This window comes from Mesoplodon densirostris, chromosome 3, assembly GCF_025265405.1.
Source record: "Mesoplodon densirostris isolate mMesDen1 chromosome 3, mMesDen1 primary haplotype, whole genome shotgun sequence".
NCBI lineage: Eukaryota > Metazoa > Chordata > Mammalia > Artiodactyla > Ziphiidae > Mesoplodon > Mesoplodon densirostris.
In genome coordinates, this window is record NC_082663.1 from 161,996,878 (window position 1) to 162,015,664 (window position 18,787).

Consider the following 18,787-nt stretch of genomic DNA (forward strand, 5'->3'; position numbering starts at 1 on the left):
CTGGAGGTGGGGGCATCATCCTTCCCACCTTCCCTCCTCCATCCCTGGTGACTTTCCATGCGTTTCCTCATTGAATCCTTATAATAACTGTATGAGGTAAGGACTACCATTATCTCCTTCATGCAGATGAAGACATGGTGTTTCAGAGAGGTTGATTTATTTGCCTGAAGTCACACAGCTGGCTCCAGTAAAGGCAGAGCTTCAATTGAAGCCATGTTTGTGTGACCTCCGTCCTGCCCTTTTAGCCATTTTACCTTATTCTCTCTGCTGTTTAGGAATCAACACAGGATGGACAGAAGGGCTGGGCTGTACACCCCTGACGTAGGACAGGGATGCAGAGGCCACCTGTTGATTCCTTGTACCCCTAGGCAGGCCTGCTAGGCATTGAACTGGTGGAGGAGGGCAGCAGGCAAAATGCTCACTCCATTATTCATCCATCCATCCATCCTTCCATCCATCCATCCATCCATCCATCCATCCATACATACATACATACATACATACATACATCCTTCTATCTACCTATCCATTCCATCCATCCATCCATCCATCCATACATACATACATACATACATACATCCTTCTATCTACCTATCCATTCCATCCAACCATCCATCCATCCATGCATCCATCTATCCATTCATCCATCCATCTGTCCATCATCCATCCATGCATCCACCCATCCATCTTTTCTGCAGATGCATCTGCTGGTGTGAAGCACTGAGGGAGCACAGGTGATGATACAATCCTGCCCTTGTGGAGATCTGAGTCTCTCCGTGGAAGAGAAGACACACAGATGAATAGACATGAACATTAGGGACCAATAATAACAATAGAGACCACATTAGGCATTGGCATTGGGGGGCTATTAGGCCCAGAGGAGACCCCAGACTCAGCCAGGGGCCGGAGGGCAGGGGGTGATGTCCACAGAGCCAGGTCTTAAGGGAGTATACATTCCAGGCAGAGGGAACACTAGGGGCAGAAGTGGGGGAAGCTGGACTTGGAGGGGAGGGTAAGTACTACGGTAGGTGTGACAGAGGGTATCTGAGGTTGGGCAACGACTGCTTTGCAGGGGTGAGGGGTGAGGGTGCCATCACATCATAGGGACCAAACAGGAAGGCCCTGAACGCCAGCCTGGGAGGCTCAGAGTGCACACCATAGGGGCCTCCAGTGGAGCAGGCCGGCACTGCCTGTTAGGAAGGGCCCCTAAGGCAGAGAGGAGGGTGGACACAGAGCCAGGCTGTGGGCCATCTCCGGAACCACAAGGATAAGAGTAAGGGACCACTGGACAGCAATACCAGCAGGACAAAAATCAGACGAGGCGGGGAAATACTGCTCGGGTGTAAACCATCCAGAGAGGCCGCCCAGGACAGCAGAGCCTGCGTTCTCCACGCACGCTGTGGCCTTGTACCAGCCACCCAACCGTGGGTGGCAGTTTCCTCTTGTGTCTAACAGGCCGGATTCTCTCCAAGGTCCCCGCCGCTGGCAAACTCTCCAGGAAACATTAAATAGGACTAGAGATCAAAAGCACCAAAGCCCACAAGCCACCCTTATTTGATTATTTTTATCTCAGCTCCCATCACCGTTGTTTTTCCAACCTTACCTCTCAATCAGAGACTTTCTTTACAAAACTGGCTTGGGAATCCTAAGCAGCTGTTCCTTCAGAGTGGCCTGGCGATTTCAATGGATGCTGGGGTGTGGAGAGATACTACTGCTTTGTTACTACAAGGGGATGTTTCCTGCTAAACCAGCTATATGTTAGGATAAAAGGCAGCCAAGTAACCAGCGAAGTTTACATATTTGTTTAATTTTGATTATATGATCCAACTTCCTTCAGGGAATGAGGGATAAACACTACTTTTCCCTCCTCTGAGCCCAGAGGCCTTATGTGAGATAAAGAAAACCAGAGTGAAAAAGTCTCTAAGAGGATGTGTTATTTACACAAATTGAAAATGCTCAAAATGAAAGAACAAAAAGCAATCTGCAAATTGTACACCAGCATCTGCTTTTAGCTCAGCTCAGGGAAAGCAGCTTCTTCATGAAACAGAAAACTGTGGCCATGGACCCCACGGGGCCTCAGAGAACATCCTAGTTCAGGGACGTCAATGGAAAACCTGAACTTTGTCATTTAAATTACAGCAATAAACACTACAGCCATATTAGAGAAAGTTTGGGAAGAAGGAGAAAGTTTCCCCTCTTCTCCCCACATTCACACCTTAGCTCACATTGCATTTTTCATCTTCCCTGCCTGGCCCTTATCCACGGAAGAACCATGGCTGTGCCCTCACTAGGCGCCATGTCTTGGGCCAGATTTTTTTTTTTTTTTTTTTTTTTTTTGCGGTACGCAGGCCTCTCACTGCTGTGGCCTCTCCCGTTGCGGAGCACAGGCTCCGGACGGGCAGGCTCAGCGGCCACGGCTCACGGGCCCAGCCGCTCTGCGGCACGCGGGATCCCCCCGGATCGGGGCACGAACCCACCCGCGCCCCCCACGTCGGCAGGCGGACCCCAACCACTGCGCCACCAGGGAAGCCCGGGCCGGATGTTTTTGATACAAGGTTGTAGTTAATTCTCAATACAAATCCTCACCCACAGGATTATTGTCTTTGTTTTCCAAGAAAAAAAACTTCCTGCGGCTACAAGGAGATATGAACCCAGCTCTGTCTGACCCCAAACCAGTGCTCTTTCCTCCTGTCCTGCCTTTCCTCCATAAGTAGCACAGAAGTACTAAGCACTAAGTAGTACTGAGTACCTTTTCTAACTTCCTTGCAACCAGAGCACACATTTAATTTTGCCTCCTGCCTTTTCTTTCCTAACTCAACATTATATAAAAAGCACTTTTTCCCACATGGCTCCCAAGCATTCACTGTTCTGTTTCACGACTGCAGAATATTCCACTGAGAGCCAAAATGTCCCCTGCCGTTCCCCTCCTGGAGATCACTTCAGCTGTTCCCCCAAATGGCTGAGTCCATGGGCACAGAGGTTCCTGGCTGCTGGTGCCAGGACCAGATTTAAATGGACACCCTGTCACTGGTGAGAAGGTGTCACCTTCTGCCAGGGAGGGACCCCAACCCACGCCAGGGGCCAGACCCTTTCCTCCCATGCAAGGCCGAGTCCCCACTGGCCTCGTGCGGGTGTGCCTCCCTCTCTCTGGCCAGGAACTGGGTCTAGAGACTCTAAGAACAAGGCAGGGGGAAGGAGTTTCTATGCGGTGGGAACCGAGGGGAGACTCTGTAGTCTCTTCCTGTGTGTAGGAAGGAGGGGACAGTCCTGGCCCACCCCTCATGGTTAACCAAAGGCTGCTCCAGCCCCTCCAAGACCAGAGGCAAGGGCCTTTCCAGCGTTTAGTCAAGGAAGCAATGCCCCATTCGAAAACGTACGAGTACAGATTTTGGGGGGTGGGTGATGAGTGGCTGTGGGTATTTAGGGAGGAGGGAGCTCTGTTCTGGCTAAACAAATGTTGCCACTGCCAGCCTTGGGCTAGTCCTTCGGGAAAGCAGGGGGACGGGCTGCTGCTCCATGATTTACTCACATCAGTGCTTTAGAACGGCCCTCACGGGCTCTGGGTGCAAGCCCGTGCTTTGCTGCTAATTTGTCTGAGGGGCCTTTGGACAAGTCGCCATCTGTGAATAGTGTGTGAATGCAGAGCCTCATCTCAGGCTGCTGGGAGGGGCGATGAGAGCACAGAAAGCTCCCAGCAGGAGTCCCAGCACACGATGGATGTGCCCTAAACGTTCATTCCCGCCCCTGCAGGGAACATCAGGTCCAACCCCTGGGTAAGCCCCTCACTCCATCTCTCCCACACTTTTATTTTCTAAATCTCAATGTGAGAGGCAGTTAAAAAGAGCACAGGCTTGGAGTCAGACAGATGGGGGTTTAAATTCTGGTTTTGTCGTTTTGTAGCTGTGTGATCTTGAGGTACATGCTTAACTTCTCTGCCCCGCCCCCCAACCAGACCTAGAAAACTGGTAAGAGTCATCTCCACCCTGCACAATTGCTCTGAGGACAAATGAGGCCAGCTGGTCAGACTCGGTGTGTGGCACGTAGTAGGTGTTCACTTAACACTGGGTTTCCCCCCCACACCCCATTTAGTTACCTTATTTAGTTTCTTTGCCGAGAAAAGGTTTACTCCTGGGTCGAAGATGGCTACTTGTAGGGTCAGGGGAATATATCCTGCAACGTTTCTCCCATGGAGGGTTGATAACCTTGGCCAGGAAAAGCCTCTTGAAAACCCCAGGGTCACTTTCTCTGGGTGTCCGAGGACAGAGGCCTATTTTTAAGCCATCCCAGCAGCGTCCCGAATGTGCACTGTGCCACCCCTGAATGATGCCCGCTCATCGCCCCAACCCAGCTTTTCCTTTGATCTAAAACGAGCCCAAGGAAATGGCATTTACTGCCAGGAGGATGGCAGGAAGCAATAGCTCCAGCTTCTCTGGCTGCCGAGATGACGGCCTCCAGCTTGCTGGCACTCAGCAGATGGCATTCTGGCTGAAATTTTCAGCAGATTCTGCTCCACCGGGGAAGGGAATTGCCAACTGCGAGGACGGTCTATTCTGCCCCCTCCCTCTCGCCAGAGGATTTAACTAGCCTTTTACTGAGCCTTCGTTATGTGTCTGCACAGGCCTTTGTGTATTGAGTTTACATTCTTACAACCCTGCAGGGTAGGTTTTACCACCTTCATTTTCCAGAGAAGGAAACCAAGGCAGCAAAGCTGGGCAGTGGCAAGGGAGGGCCAGGCTCGGGCCCTTCCTCCCATCCCTGCCCCCTCTCCAAGGCTGCTGCCTGTGGCCTTTGGGGGCGGGGGTCGTGTGCCTTGCTAAGCGCAATGACAGCTGTACTGGCCCCTCTCCCACCAAAATACACCCACACTCCACTCACACAATCTGACGTACAACTTCAGGGGCTTTCTGAACCCTCACAACATCCAACCTCAGACTGTGGACCTTCAGTAACAAGTCTCTGGTTCAAGTGACAGAGGTAGGAAGCAACAGGGTGCACGTGTGTGCGTGCACGCGGGCTTTAGAGAGGAAAAGGCAAGCCTGGTATTTGGCAAGGCTTCCCGTCACCCAAAGCAGGGCGGGAATATCAGTCTCCTTTGGCAACAGAAAGTAATTTTCTATTGGTGAGTTTGAAAGTGTATTAGAAAAAAAATAACCAAGCCTCCTTCACCTCTGCCAAAAAGGGCAGTGACATGCACCCAGCAGAAAGACGCCAGCCTAACGGGACTTTGTTTGAGGCCTGGTCGGCCAGCACCCAGGGTGGAAAGGGGCCAGCCCACACTTGGAAACCGCCACCAGGCTCCTCCCCCTCCTATTCTCTGCAGACAGAACCCGGTCAGCACAGTGCAGCCGGAAAGGCACAACACTCCTGTCAACAGCTGCAAGGAGGCCCAGGAGGGAGGCCGGAGGTCACGCGCCACTGCTCGTTGGGAGAAAAGCCCTCTCCTTCCAGGTCTAAGTGGCAGCCCTCTTGGCTCAAGTGGGCTCAGATGCACTGAGTTCCCAGGGGGTGAGGTCATCCCGACGCCCGCTCCAAGCATGTTCAACAGAGCTGGGATTCCCAAGCCGGCTCCGACCCTCTGCTGGGCCCCTCGGCCGAGGCCTCTTCTTGATAAAGGGACCCAGGAAGCTCCAACTTCAGAAGCGCCGGCTCCCAGGGTTAGGACCCCACTGCTGCAGAGGGTGAGGGGGAACGTGCCCTCATTCTTTTTCAAGTACATCACTTCCTCCTTCATCTGACATTTAAGGAGCATCCGCTCCATGCCAGGGCCGCGCTGGCTGCAGGGACGCACACGCTGACGAGTCACACACAGTCCCTGACCCCAGAGCTGAGAGACCAGCAGGGGGGATGGACACAGACACCATGACTGCACAGGGTGGTCAGCACGGAGGGCTGGGGCCACGGGGCTGCTTCTCAGAGGGGCCACTCTGCAGTCTGAGGAAGAAATGGCTGGGGGTGGGGCATGATAAAGGATGGAGAACTGTGTTTCAGGCAGAGGGAACAGCACAGGCAAAGGCCTGGAGGTGAGAGCAAGCTGAGCGCATTTGGGGAACTGCAGGGAATAGGGTGTAGAAGGGAAAGGGGAGGGTGGAGAGGGAGTCAGGAGCTACATCACAAAGGGTCTTAAAGGCCTAGCAGAGGAGATTAAGGTCCTCACGAAGGCTCTGGGGGCCACTGAAGGGTTTGGAGAAGGGAAAGAGCCTCTGAGGATCCGTCTCTCTGAAAAATGAGATTCAAGTCCTGGGTCTTCCCATAGAAACTGCCCGCTCCTTTCTTCCCTGCCTATCAAAATGATCCGGCACAGCAGGAGTGGTAAAACCAGTCCAGGTTTCGAACACTGCTTCCAACCGCTGGCACAGTCTTGTCCCTTGGCACCTGCTTCTCCTCCAGGCAGCTTCTGGCAGCTGCCTGCTAAGCCAGCTGATGGGCCAGCTTTCTCCTTCTCTTTGCCCTGATAGCTGCCACTCCCCCAGCCTGGGTGATGCCCAGAAGCCTGGCTGTTCACTATCCTCAGCCCTAGATGGGCACCTGCAGGGCCCCTGTCCCAACTTTGAAACAATAGGTCCACTGGCCCTGCTTTCCAGGCTCAAAAGCAGCTGGAAACTCTCCTAGAAAACCAACTGTTCTCACCTCTGGAGCTGAGGAAATGCTCTTCACAAACGCCATGGCTGGGTGGTGTTTGCTGGCCCCGAGGGGTGGGAGCCCACCTCTGTGGCACTCCCAGTGTGTGCCAGGGGCTCACCACATGGCCCATTCACTCATGGCCACACCCTGCCAGGTGGCTTCCAAGTGAAGAAACTGAGGCCCAGAGAGGCGGACGTCCTGGCCAGAGACCACCCAGCCTGTGAGGCTAGTGCCTGTTTTTGAATCTGGTCCTGTCTGACCCTGAAGGTTGCATCCTTCCTGTTTTATGCCTCATTCCTCCCAAGGTCTCTCGCTTACCCCCTGACCTACAAGAAAAAAGTAGGCAATGTACAAGAGGCATAAGCCACCTTCTGGGACAGAGGTGGAGTGAGGCCCTGGCTTGGGCTCAGAGAGGGGCAGGTGTGGTGGTGGATGTCATCAATCAGCCTGTTTTGAGCAACTGAAAGGCCACAGGTTGGCAGAACTTGGGATGAACAAGAAGCAGCATCTAAAAAAGGGAAAGCAGTGGCAGATTATAGCAGGGGGATGGAGCCCCAGAGCCGAATGTCCCCAAGGTCTAAAAGGGGATTGGAGGTGGGGCATGATCAGAGAGGCAGACCTCCCAGGGGGCCATCTAGAGTCTGGGGCTGGCCCTCCACCCACCAGACTTCCTGTGATCCTCCTGACAGTGCTGAAGGAGGTGACTGCTACCAGACCCACTGCTGGTGAGGAAGGGAGGCTCAGAGAGGCTGAGAGAGCTGCCCAAGGCCACACAGCCAGGAAGTGGTGGAGTTAGCATTAGAACCATACCAGCCCGGCTCCCAAGGCTAGGAAGAAGATGCCATGGGTGCTTTGGGAAAAGTGTAGAAGTTATCCCTACAGGGAAGGAACAGAGCCTGGCACACAGTAGGTCCTCAACTAAAGTAGATTCCTTCCCTGCCATGTTTGGCTTTGAGGCCCACAGAGAAGTGACTCAAGGGTGCCCCTCCCACTCTCCTTCCTTCTCCAAAGAGCCAGCTTTCTCTTTCCTCTCCCCCTCTTCTGTCAGACTGGCCTTTCTCCAAATGCCTGAGGGCTCCCAAGAGCCAGTGAGTATAGACTGAGGATGCCTGCAGGAAGTCTGCACGGGCTTCTGTCCCTGACCCAAGAAGTAAAGGATGAATGTTGGAAATGCAAACTCAGGAGTCCTAATAAGAAGCTCCATATCACACATCCTAAGCTCTGATGATCTGAGAGTTGTTGGCTCACTGGGGCCTCTCTACATCCTTATGAGCCCATTTCCCAGATGAGGACATTAGGCCCAGATGAGGAGGGGATGGCCCAAGGTCATGGTGCAGGCAAACAGCTGGGTCAGGATTTCACTCAGACCTGAATCCAAAGCCATGCACACACTTAACCATCATGTGGAATTGCTTCCCTAGCCAGCCAGCGAGAACTTTAGGCATCTATTGCAGGGATTTGAGAGGTGAGACCCAGCAGGATTATTTGGTCCTATTGCTCCCTTCCTTTTCATCAATTTCAAGAGCACGGATTCCTTGCCTTCAAGGAATCCAAAGTCACCTCTGGCAAAGAGGGTGAGACATGCCCATTTACAGAGTCCCCATCTTATGTTGGCTCAGACTTCTCATGGAGTCTCCTATTTATTCCTCATCACAATCCCATGAGGGGGTCACCATCATTCTCCCCATCCTAAAGATGGGAAATGAAGGTTCAGAGAGGGGAAGTGACTTGCCCAGGGTCACTTAGCTTACATATAGAAGAACTGAGGTTTGAACATGAGACTTCCTCCAAAACCAGTGCTCTTTCCACCATCTCTCCTGGGATTCCAGCCAAAGACCCCACCTGTAATCTCTGTGCAAGGCTCTTGTCCTCAGTGTCCTGATCTGCCAAATGGGAGGTGGGACATGGTGTTTCTGAGCATTCTTGGAATTTATGAGATGGGTGGGCATCTCCTTGGGGAAAAGGAAAGAAAACACGCGCCTGAGGGATATAATTATGATGTAAACAATGTGTAACGTTGAGGATGTAAACAGAACACACTTGTTAATAGCTGTGGGCCTCCTGCCGACTGCCAGTACTGGCCCAGACACCACCACACCACCCGTATTGCCAGATGGTTTACTCATTAAAGAACTCTCTCCCCTCTGCCCAGAGGCGATACAAGAGGCCAGCTCTGAGCTGCTCTGAGTCCTGGTAAGAAGGAGAATGAAGGGGAAGGGAGGAGAGCGAGCTGGCACGGATATCCAAGAATGGCTGCTGCTCAGAAGTACCTGCTGCTACGTGTGGAAAATTGCTGAGGCTGGGAGGTCACAGGGGAGGGAACAGACCCAGAAGGGGGTGGGTGGCTTCATTTTTCTGTGCCTCAGTTTCCTGATCTATAAAATGGGGCTAAAGCCTCCCAACATGCAGAACTGGCAGGGGGATTAGAAAAGTGAGAGATTATGAAGGGCCCTCCACGCGTTCAGCAGATGAGCACTGGCTAACACTTCCTATAAGACCCCGGGGTCAAAAGGCACCTTAATGGACAATTCATCCCGGATCCATCTGATGCTCTAGTTGCCTCTACAATGTCCATGTCAAGTCCCAATTGGGCTAAACACCAATGCCACTCTGGCAAAGGGTACTTTCTCCCCCACTGCCCTCATTCCACTTCCAGATAGCTTCCACAGTTAGAAAGCTCTTCCTTTGACTGAGCTGAAATCTCATGTGATGTCCACACACGTCTGGTCATGTCTGTGTTTGGTCCACAGTACCCCTCGCTATCAAGTCTGCTCCCCTGCTTCATGGATCTGCAGGCAGCTCTCTGGTTCCAAGGGTCCCCAGGCTATGTTGCTGGGGATCCTTTGCCCCTCTGGGGCTGACACGGCCCTTGCTTTGCTCTCCAGAAAACTCTCAGGACATCAGTCGTCCCCTGGCCTGCCTTGAAAGGGGGTTGGAGATCTACACATCAGACTTTGGGAATATCAGCTGGGGTCCCCATAAGCCACCGGGAGAGTGGCCCTACGCTGCCATGCCTAAAGGTGGGATGTGAGATAAACAACCTCAGAAGTAGGTGAACAACTGAAAAGAAATCTGCCAGACAAATCTAAATGCTCACAAGTTTCTGCTCAATACTATGAAGGCTTCCAGGGCAAATGTGAAATGCCCCTCACCTGATCCCCTGTCTCGACCTGGCAGTCATCCATCCCACATCAACACTGCTTCCTTCTAGTGGGAATCATGTTGGACTACCCAAGCTGTGTGCCCTTAAGCAAGCTACTTTCCCTCTCTGTTCTCTCAATAGTTATATGGGACTAAAAATAGTAGCTCTCTCACAGGGCTTGTCCTGAGGGCTAAATGCAGGTACCTGCTGAGAACAGTGCCTGGCACAGCCTGGCTGAGTGATACAAGCTAGTGGTTATTATTATTTGTTTGTGTCTGTCTCCCATGGGAGCACCAGGCCCAGCAGGGGGCAGGGGCTTGTTTGTCTAGTGAATACATAATCATAACAGGTGCCCCCCGTGAGCACTCACTATCTGTCAGAGGCTTTGCAGGCCTGAGACGTAACATCATTATCTCCTTTCTGCAGAAAAGGGAATCAAAGCTTAGAGAGGTCAAGTCGTTCGTCTGGATAATAAGGGGCAGAGCCCAGACTCAGACCCAGGGATGGAGGCCCCCAGCCTGTGCCATTACCAACGCTATTAATAATGACAGCACACCAGGGAGACAGGATGCTCCTGGCCTGCAGGAAAGCCTGGGTGCAGGGTGACAAAGGGCACTCACCCTGGCCTCAGGCCCTTGCTGACCGACTGGTAGGGGCTGCCTGGAGCTCTGGGTAGCAGCCAGGCTCAGGGGAAAGGATGTGGGTGCATGGTGACACCTGCCAATGGCAGGTGGGGATGGCCGAGCACGGGCCAGCTTTTACCAAGCAGACACATCAGGAGCCTGAGCCCTAGTCAGGCAGGAGGAAGGGGTGCAGAGCTCCAGTTCACCCCTTCTCCTCCAGGGCAGGATTCCCAGATGCCACCTCTACCTTTTTAGTTAGAGTCTCCAGGCCTGGGATGAGGTGAGCGGGGTTGGTGGATGGACCTTTTCTATGGGCAGCTTCATTCTGGCTGCTGGGGACAGAGGCGATCCACCTTCCCAGGACAAAGAAGGTAAGAAGGTGTGCCTGCAGGAAGGACAGCTTGTGGGGAGGGGGGACTCAGGAGCTCAGGATGAGGCCAAGGGGCAGCAGCCCCAAGAAGCCCCAGGGGGCAGTGCCCCATAGTGATGGGGGAAGGGGCTTTGGGGTCAGGCAGGCTTGGGATCAAATTCTGTTCTGCCACTTCCTAGCTGCCTGACCCAAGGCGGGTCTCATGACCCTTCTGAGCTCAGTTTCCTCATCTGTGAAGTGGGAGACTACTTCTGGAAGGCTCGTCCGGATGGTTTAAAGGGGATGAAACAGAAAAAGGGCCTGGCATGGGGCGGGCGTGCTGCAGCTCTGACCACTCGGCTACACCCCCCAGGTGGGCGCTCACAACTTACCGCACGCTGGGCCCCTTCCTCTTCCCTCTCTGCTTTAAGCTCTCACCACACACCTGGCTTCTGGGCTTCTATTTTAAGCCCTTATAGAGCACTACCAAGTACAGAAAGCCCTTTGGTCCAAAAGAGGACACAGTTGACTCTTCTTGTCCAAGGGGAAGATTAAACAGCCTGTTCTGAGCAGCCTTTGCGGCCCAGCCCAGCAAACACAGCACATCATCCTGGCGGGGAGTGTGGCATCTGAGAAAGCTAAGTCTTCTGACTGCAGGCCGGCCTGCAAGAAACCACTCTTCCTCTGACCTGACCTCTACCCACCGCTCTGACCTCATATTGCCACCCTCACTTGCACTGGGACCCCCGAACTCTGCAGCTCCCCCTTCACATGCCCCATTCTCCCTCCCCTCAGGCCTTTGCACATCTAACCCTCTGCCTTGAACAGCCTTTCCCATTCCCTTGTGGCTAACTTCTCTGCTTTCCGGTCTCAGCTGGACAGCACCTCCTCCAGGAAGCCTTCCCTGCATCCTCCTCTAGGCTCTCACAGCCCCCTGGGCTTCCCCTCCCCCACTTACCAAACTGCCCTGTCCTTGGTCGTCTCTCCCACTAGACCTGGAAGTTTGGTGAGCCAATGCAAACTGCAAAATGCAACCTGCCAGGCAGATTCTCCTCCTCAGAAATGAGGTGTCTTGGACAGGGCTCAAGGAACCCTTGGGAACTGCTGTCAGTGCTATGAAAGGGATGCCTCCCAATCCAGCCCCTCAGCTCGGGGCTCGTGGTCACCTGGGGGCAGAGCTTTCAAGGCAGGAAGTGAAGGGCACTTGTCAGCCAGCCCCGTCTAGGGACCCCAGGGGCAGGCCTGAGGCCTCTCCTGTCCATGGTGGCAACAATAACCATGACAGCGACTGCCCTGGGCTGTGCTAAAGCCTCCGCCCACTCTGTTCCGTTTAACTTCCACTCCCACCAACTGCGAGGGAGCTACACATCCTCCCCGCTTGCAGGGAGGAAACTGAGGCACAGAGAGGGGAGTCTTTGCCCAACATCACTCCACTGGGAAATGGCCACGCTGAGATTTGAACCCAGGTAGCCTGACTCCAAGATGCATGTCTAGACCCGGACACCAGACCTCCTGCTGCTGTAGACCAGTGAGTGGGCTCACCATAGCCCTTAACCACTGCGACCCACGGAGAGAAATGCATTTGACATTGTGATACGCAACACGCACAGGTGCACACACACATGCACAACTGAAGCCAAAGTTTCTGAGGCAAAAATACTCTTCCTACATGAATGCACTCGATATTTTATCTTTTATCCTATTCTATGTCATTAGGATTTTTTTTAAAAGGTGGTCGTGCACGACCCACAGTAGACAGATAACAAGGCCAGGCCTTGTTCGGGGTGTTGGGCCTCGGCCCCTCCTTCTTTGAGGCACAGGGTAGCAGCACCTTATGCTCTGCAGTGATATAACCAGTTATGTGACCTGCTCTACTAGAACATTCTATCCCTCTCCCACCAGTGGCCAGCTCCATGGGGCCCGCCTGCGGCTGTCTATCCCATTCAGGCCTGAACCCCAGGGCTGGCACACGACACATGCCCAACAGATGTCAGATAAGTGAACGAAGGTGCACAGTCAGGAAAATGCAGAGCAGGACACACCCCAGGGTCACCCAGCCTGGGCGCATGGCACTTAAGCAGAGATCAGGATGGCTTTGGTGCAACTGAGTTACAGAAGACCCTAAAAGCAGGCAGAAAAAGATGACATTCGAATGGGGGAGGCAGACATTCAGTTGGACTTTCCTTCAGATGTCACCTCCCCCAGGAAGCCTTCCCTACCCCCCTTTCCTGCCTGGGGAGAGAGAGAGGGAAGGGAGAAGAGGTGGGATAAGAGGGTAAAAACAGAGGGAGGCCCCAGTTCCTTCTGGCTCCAGATTCTCCACAGGCAACTTCTCCATGTTTCCTATACATTGGACAGACCCATTCCTCTTCCTCACTTCCACGGATGGATAAGACTGCTCCACCCTTTCCCCCAACGCCCACCCCAACCTCCAGCATCCTCGCAGGCCCTCACCAAGGAACCTTGACTAGTCAGGGCCCCTGACCATGTGTTGACAGCCTGGTAGGTTTCAGAGCTGTTGGACGAACCACTATCACTTTGAGAGGCTCAGGCTCAGGCCTCTTGCTCAACTGGGAGGCTATAAAAGTGATTCTTCATGACCCAGTGGGAGAGAGGCAGATGGGGCCAGATAAGGCGGGCAAGCCCAACCTAACTTTACGTTGTGACTGGGTAAAGGAGGAAGAGCGGTGCAGAGAGAGGGGAATGTCACTGGTTGGGTCATCCATGTAGCCCCCGTGATGGCTGTGAGAGTGACAAAGGCTGCTGTCCTCCCTAGAGCTGAGACAGTCCAGATTCAGGGAAAAGAGTGGCTGCCAGGCCCTCGGAGCATTACCGCCCACTGCCAGAGGGCAGCAGATATGACCCATGTAGGCCCAGTAGCCACACGGTTCCGTATTCAGGTCAAATTAAGAAAGAGGCTCTACAGGGAAGGCACCTGAGTGGCCCAGTAGGAGCAGGTGCTTCCGGTCTGGACGTAGCACTTGCAAACTGACCATCTAGGTTAGGAAGACTGGTTCTCCCCCTTATACCGGTGAGCCTTTGTCCTTTACATCTCCAAGCCTCCATCTGCCTCCCTGTAAGATGGGGATAAGTATAGCCCCTCTAAAGCATTGTTATGAGGATCTGAAATAGGTAATGTGGGTAAAGCCCTTGACTCAGGGCTTGGCACAGAGCAGGGTCAACACACTTCCCTCACTCCAGAGCTCCAGGATACCACTCACTGAACTAACACTAGAAAGGGCCATTGACTTGGTCAAGCATGGACCGACTTAATGATTAAACCCAACCGACAGTTTGAATTCAGCCTCTTCTCCAACCAGAACTATGGGTGAGCCCCAGAGGCGTGTGGAGGGAAGGGATTGAAACGTGCTGGTGGGAGAAGGGGGAGAGTTCCTCCTCCCATCCCCCTCCCTGCTGGAATTGTGCCCTCCTCTCCCCCCCACCCCACTCATGTTTACACTTTTCTTTCTTCGCTTTGCAAAACCCAAATTAAGGCTAAAGGAGTGCAGAAAAAAGGACCATGTAGTATTACGAACAAGACAGACCTGGGTCTGCTAAGCCCAGCTTTACCACTGCCCTACTGTGTGAGTTGGGGCAGGTGTCTCAACCTCTCTGTGCCTCAGTCTCCTCATCTGTAAAATGGAGGAGAATGGCACCGTATTTTGCAGGTCTGAACTGCAACTAGAAAGGGAATGGGTAATGCACACAGTAAGAGCATAGTAAATGCGAATTCCCATGCTGACCCCTGCACACTTGTTTACAGGGCATTGATCTGAATTGCTGATGCCCTTTATGAAGGCCACCAAGGGCTTCCCCTCAATCGATCATAAAAGACATTCCTTTTGGGGGGCATTTCCTTATTGCACACAATAGCATGCTAGGTGTACTCTGGGGCACCCAATAAATGGTATCTGAACCATGGATGTCAGGGGAAGAGTGCAGGACTTTGGAGCTAAATAAACCTGGATTCAATCCTGGTTCTGCCAACTGGATGACCCATGTGAAATGGGATGAGTCATTTTACCTCTCTGAGACTTGGTTTCCTTGTCTGTAAAATGGAGATGATAATCCCTACCTTGCAGAGCTGTTGATAATCCCTACCTTGCAGAGCCACCAAGGGCTTCCCCTCAATCGATCATAAAAGACATTCCTTTTGGGGGGCATTTCCTTATTGCACACAATAGCATGCTAGGTGTACTCTGGGGCACCCAATAAATGGTATCTGAACCATGGATGTCAGGGGAAGAGTGCAGGACTTTGGAGCTAAATAAACCTGGATTCAATCCTGGTTCTGCCAACTGGATGACCCATGTGAAATGGGATGAGTCATTTTACCTCTCTGAGACTTGGTTTCCTTGTCTGTAAAATGGAGATGATAATCCCTACCTTGCAGAGCTGTTGCAAGAACTAAATTTATTCATTCAGCAAATATTTACTGAACATCTACTATGTCCCAGCCACTGCTCCAGACGCCGAATATACCACAGTGAATAAAACAGGCAAAATCCTCCCTGGGGAGACAGACAATAAACAGCTAACTACATTTACAGCGTGGCACATGGTGAGCCATGCTCAGAAAAAACACAAAGCAGGGGAGAGGGAGTGGGAGACGCTGGGGGCAGGGGCAATGGCAGGAGCCGCGCGGAGCAGAGACCTGAAAGAAGCAGGGGGAAGCCATGTGGAGATCCGGGGTAAGGATGTTCCAGGCAGAGGGATCGGCGAGTGCGGAAGCCTTAAGGAGAAGCATGCTTGGCATGTAAATGAAGCCACATATGCAGGAAGCCTGGCATGGAATCCAGGTGCTCGGCAAATGCCAGCTCTCTATTTCAAGTCCCGTAGAAGGAACCCCACGCATGTGTCCTTTTCCTGAGAACGAAAGCACAAGGATTTCTACAGGGCAACACTGAGCCAAGTGTTCTTTCAGCCTAAGATGCAGGCAACATGTGAGCTCCACCGCCAATTTTTGGGCTCCCGCCAGGCACCAGGCTCTGGGCTGGGCAATCAGGGATACAAGATGATCAAGACGTGGGCTCTGTCCTCAGGCAGCCCCAAGGCGAGTAGTAGAGATGGGTGATAACAATGCAAAGTGGTCTGATGAACAAGCAGAGACAAGAAGGTATTTAGGGAGCAGAGCAAAGGTGTGGGTAGTCAGGGAAAGCTTCCTGGAGGAGGTGACAACTGAGCTGGGTTTTGAAAGATGGACTAGACAGTGAAAGGATATTCCAGGTGTGGGGAGCATCATGTACTGAGCACAGAGGTGCAAAAACCAGCACAATGTGTGTGAGAAACTAATTACGGGCAGGTCAGAAAACAATAAATGTTTCTTCGTGTTTTTGGCACCTACAGCCTGATGTGGCACAGGAATGCCAGTTCCATCTCCTTCCTCTAACTCGATGCAAGCTTCAGCACCAGTGGAGTTTGAATTTTCCACGATTAGCTACTGCTGTGAGTAACCGACCTTAACCCCAGGCTCCCAGCGCGGGGTGGCCCTGTCCACAGAGAGAGGGCTGAGTGGGATGGAGACTACATAAATATCCAGCTATATTTAGCCCGCCTGGCGTGCCTGTGTCCCTTCATCTACCCCAAGGCTGACCCACAGGTGGCAGAATGGCTTTTCTACTAGAACAGCATAAACATTTCTTAATTAAGAAATCCCGGGGCCTCCCTGGTGGCGCAGTGGTTGAGAGTCCGCCTGCCGATGCAGGGGACACGGGTTCGTGCCCCGATCCCGGAGGATCCCACATGCCGCGGAGCGGCTGGGCCCGCGAGCCATGGCCGCGGGGCCTGTGTGTCCGGAGCCTGTGCTCCGCAACGGGAGAGGCCACAGCAGTGAGAGGCCCGCGTACAGCAAAAAAAAAAAAAAAAAAAAAGAAATCCCACAAAGGGGGCTCATGTCTTTGTGGCTGGGAGGACATCTGCTGCTCTATTTGCCAATATCCCTGGACACCTCCAGACTGGGTGGCGGGTTCTCCCCATCCCCATCCCCATCCCGTCAACAGCCCTGGCCATAGGAGGCGTGGCCACTCTCAGGTAAGAGGACCTGGATTCGAATCCCACCTCTGCCACTGATTAACTGGTGACGCTCTTCTGGTGACTTCACCTCTCAGAGGATTTGGTAAATTCTGTGTGCAGTGGCCTGAAAGCTGCCCAGGGGCTTATAAAGTAGAAGGAGGGGCTCCTCTCCTATAAGCGGGCCTTGGGAATGTGGGGGTCGCACCATCCATTTCAATCCCTTCCAGGGGAAGAAATAATTATTTTTTGATATATAATTACGAAGGAGAGAGCTATATGGGACTGTTAGAGCATAGAGGTGATACCTCCCTCTCCTCCTAAAACCTCACATATGTGTCTCTCACCTTCTGCCTAAAGGATGCTACAAATGCCCAGCCTTAAGGCAAAATAAAGATTTATTCTAAAGACTTGGCAGGGAGGAGGGTGGGCAGACAGACATGGATCCCAACCCAGACGCCCTCCCCACTAGCAACATGGCCTTGGGTGTGTCATTTCGCCTCCACTGAAACTCAATTTCTTCATTATAAAATTGGAATACACACCTTTACCGTGAAGCTTCTTTGCATACCGCGCTGGGGTAGGCAAAGTGCCAGACACTGAGCCTCCAAGCCTTTGAGCAGCGCTGATCTATTCCCACAATTATCAGGTATTTTCTGGCAAGGCCTCCTCTATCTTCACAGCCCCACCTCCTCCCAGCTCTGGATCCCCTTACTCTGGCTCCGGAAATTCTCGGGCGGTGTTAACTAGGGGGCGATGCGCTCGACAGTGGCGACTGCAAGGGGCTAGAGAGCTCCCAGCTGAGCAGACACCAGAGGGGGGCGCAGCCCGGGTGCGCGTGGGAACGTGGCCAAACCAAGGCAGCATGTACTGCGGGGGCGCCGAGCGGCTGGTAACTGAGGTACCCCTGAGAGCACCCCCCCCCCTCAGCCGCTGCAGTCTCGGCACAACGGGCGGCTTTTGGCCGTCGGAAGCCCTGCGGAGCCTGGTTCCATTCACCCCCCTGGAGCGCCCCGGGCTCCTTCATCAGCGCCCTTGGGCTGGAACAAAGGCAAGGGGTCGCGCAGCATCGCCCCAACGGCCCCTTCGCGCATCTGGCCAAACCCGGGAGAAAGAGCACCGGGGTCCCCAAGGTAACCAGGACGCGGTACCCGCCCTCCCAGAGCGCAAAGCTCAGCCGCTCCGCGCGCGCTGAGCCGGGAGTCGGGAAGCACCGGAGATTTCAGCTCGCCGCGCCCGCCGAGGGCTCCAAGGGTAGGTGGGGTGGCTCTCCGGAAGTCACCCAGAGGGTCCCTCGAGGAGAGAAGAACCCCAGCGCCCGCCTCCCGGGAGGGGCTCCTCGGCGTACCTGGCAGGGTCCTGTGCACAGTGTTGCCCATAGCTGCGTCGGGGTGCGGCGTTGGCGGTGGCGCGCTCGGGACGCACGGAGGCTAAATACGCGGTGGGCCGGGGACCCGGGCCGGGGTCGGGCTCGGGCTCGGGCTCGAGCTCCGGGGCATCGCGGCTGCACTGGCGAGCCGGCGGGCTGCAGCTGAGGAGGGTGCGGTGAGGGAAGCAGCGGCGGGAGGAGGAGGCGGAGCCACCGGCCGGGGCCTGCCGGCTCCGCCCCTGCCTCCCGCCGCCTCCAACCAAGCGGAGAGGGGCGGGGCCGCGGCCGCAGCATCTTTTGAAAGTTTGCACCGGGAGGCGGGAGGGGAACGGCCGAGTCTCCCGCTCTCGCGGCTCCCGCGCCCGGGGCAGGAAGGCGCGCTGGGCAGCTGGGTGCCCTCAGGGTGCCAGGCTCGTTAGCCTGCTGGCCTTTCTGTCATTAATTGTAACACTTTAAGAAGGCCTACTGTGTGCCAGGCGCTGGGCCACAGGGGACCAAGCCCTCGCCCTGCGGAGCTTCTATGCGGCGTGTTGAAGGTGCGGGGGTAGGGGTGGGGGATGAGGAGTTCCGGGACGGAAACACAAGCACAAGGTCACCTCGGACAGTGTAAAGGGCTTGAAAACAGTTCAACCAGGGTGATGGGTTGGGGTGGGATCTCGTGCCTACAAGTAGGA

General features: G+C 53.9%; 1 protein-coding gene across 2 annotated transcripts in view; it reads right to left on the reverse strand.

The window, feature by feature from the left end:
- Nucleotides 1–18,284, reverse strand: part of NEURL1B (neuralized E3 ubiquitin protein ligase 1B) — a 38,130-nt gene extending 19,846 nt beyond the window's left edge. For both annotated transcript variants that reach the window (XM_060094940.1, XM_060094939.1), the window contains exon 1: nt 18,093–18,284. In XM_060094940.1, the coding sequence (XP_059950923.1) occupies nt 18,093–18,123 (31 nt within the window). In that variant the 5' untranslated portion in view covers nt 18,124–18,284. The remainder of the gene's footprint in view (nt 1–18,092) is intronic.
- Between the last annotated feature and the right edge of the window lie 503 nt (nt 18,285–18,787).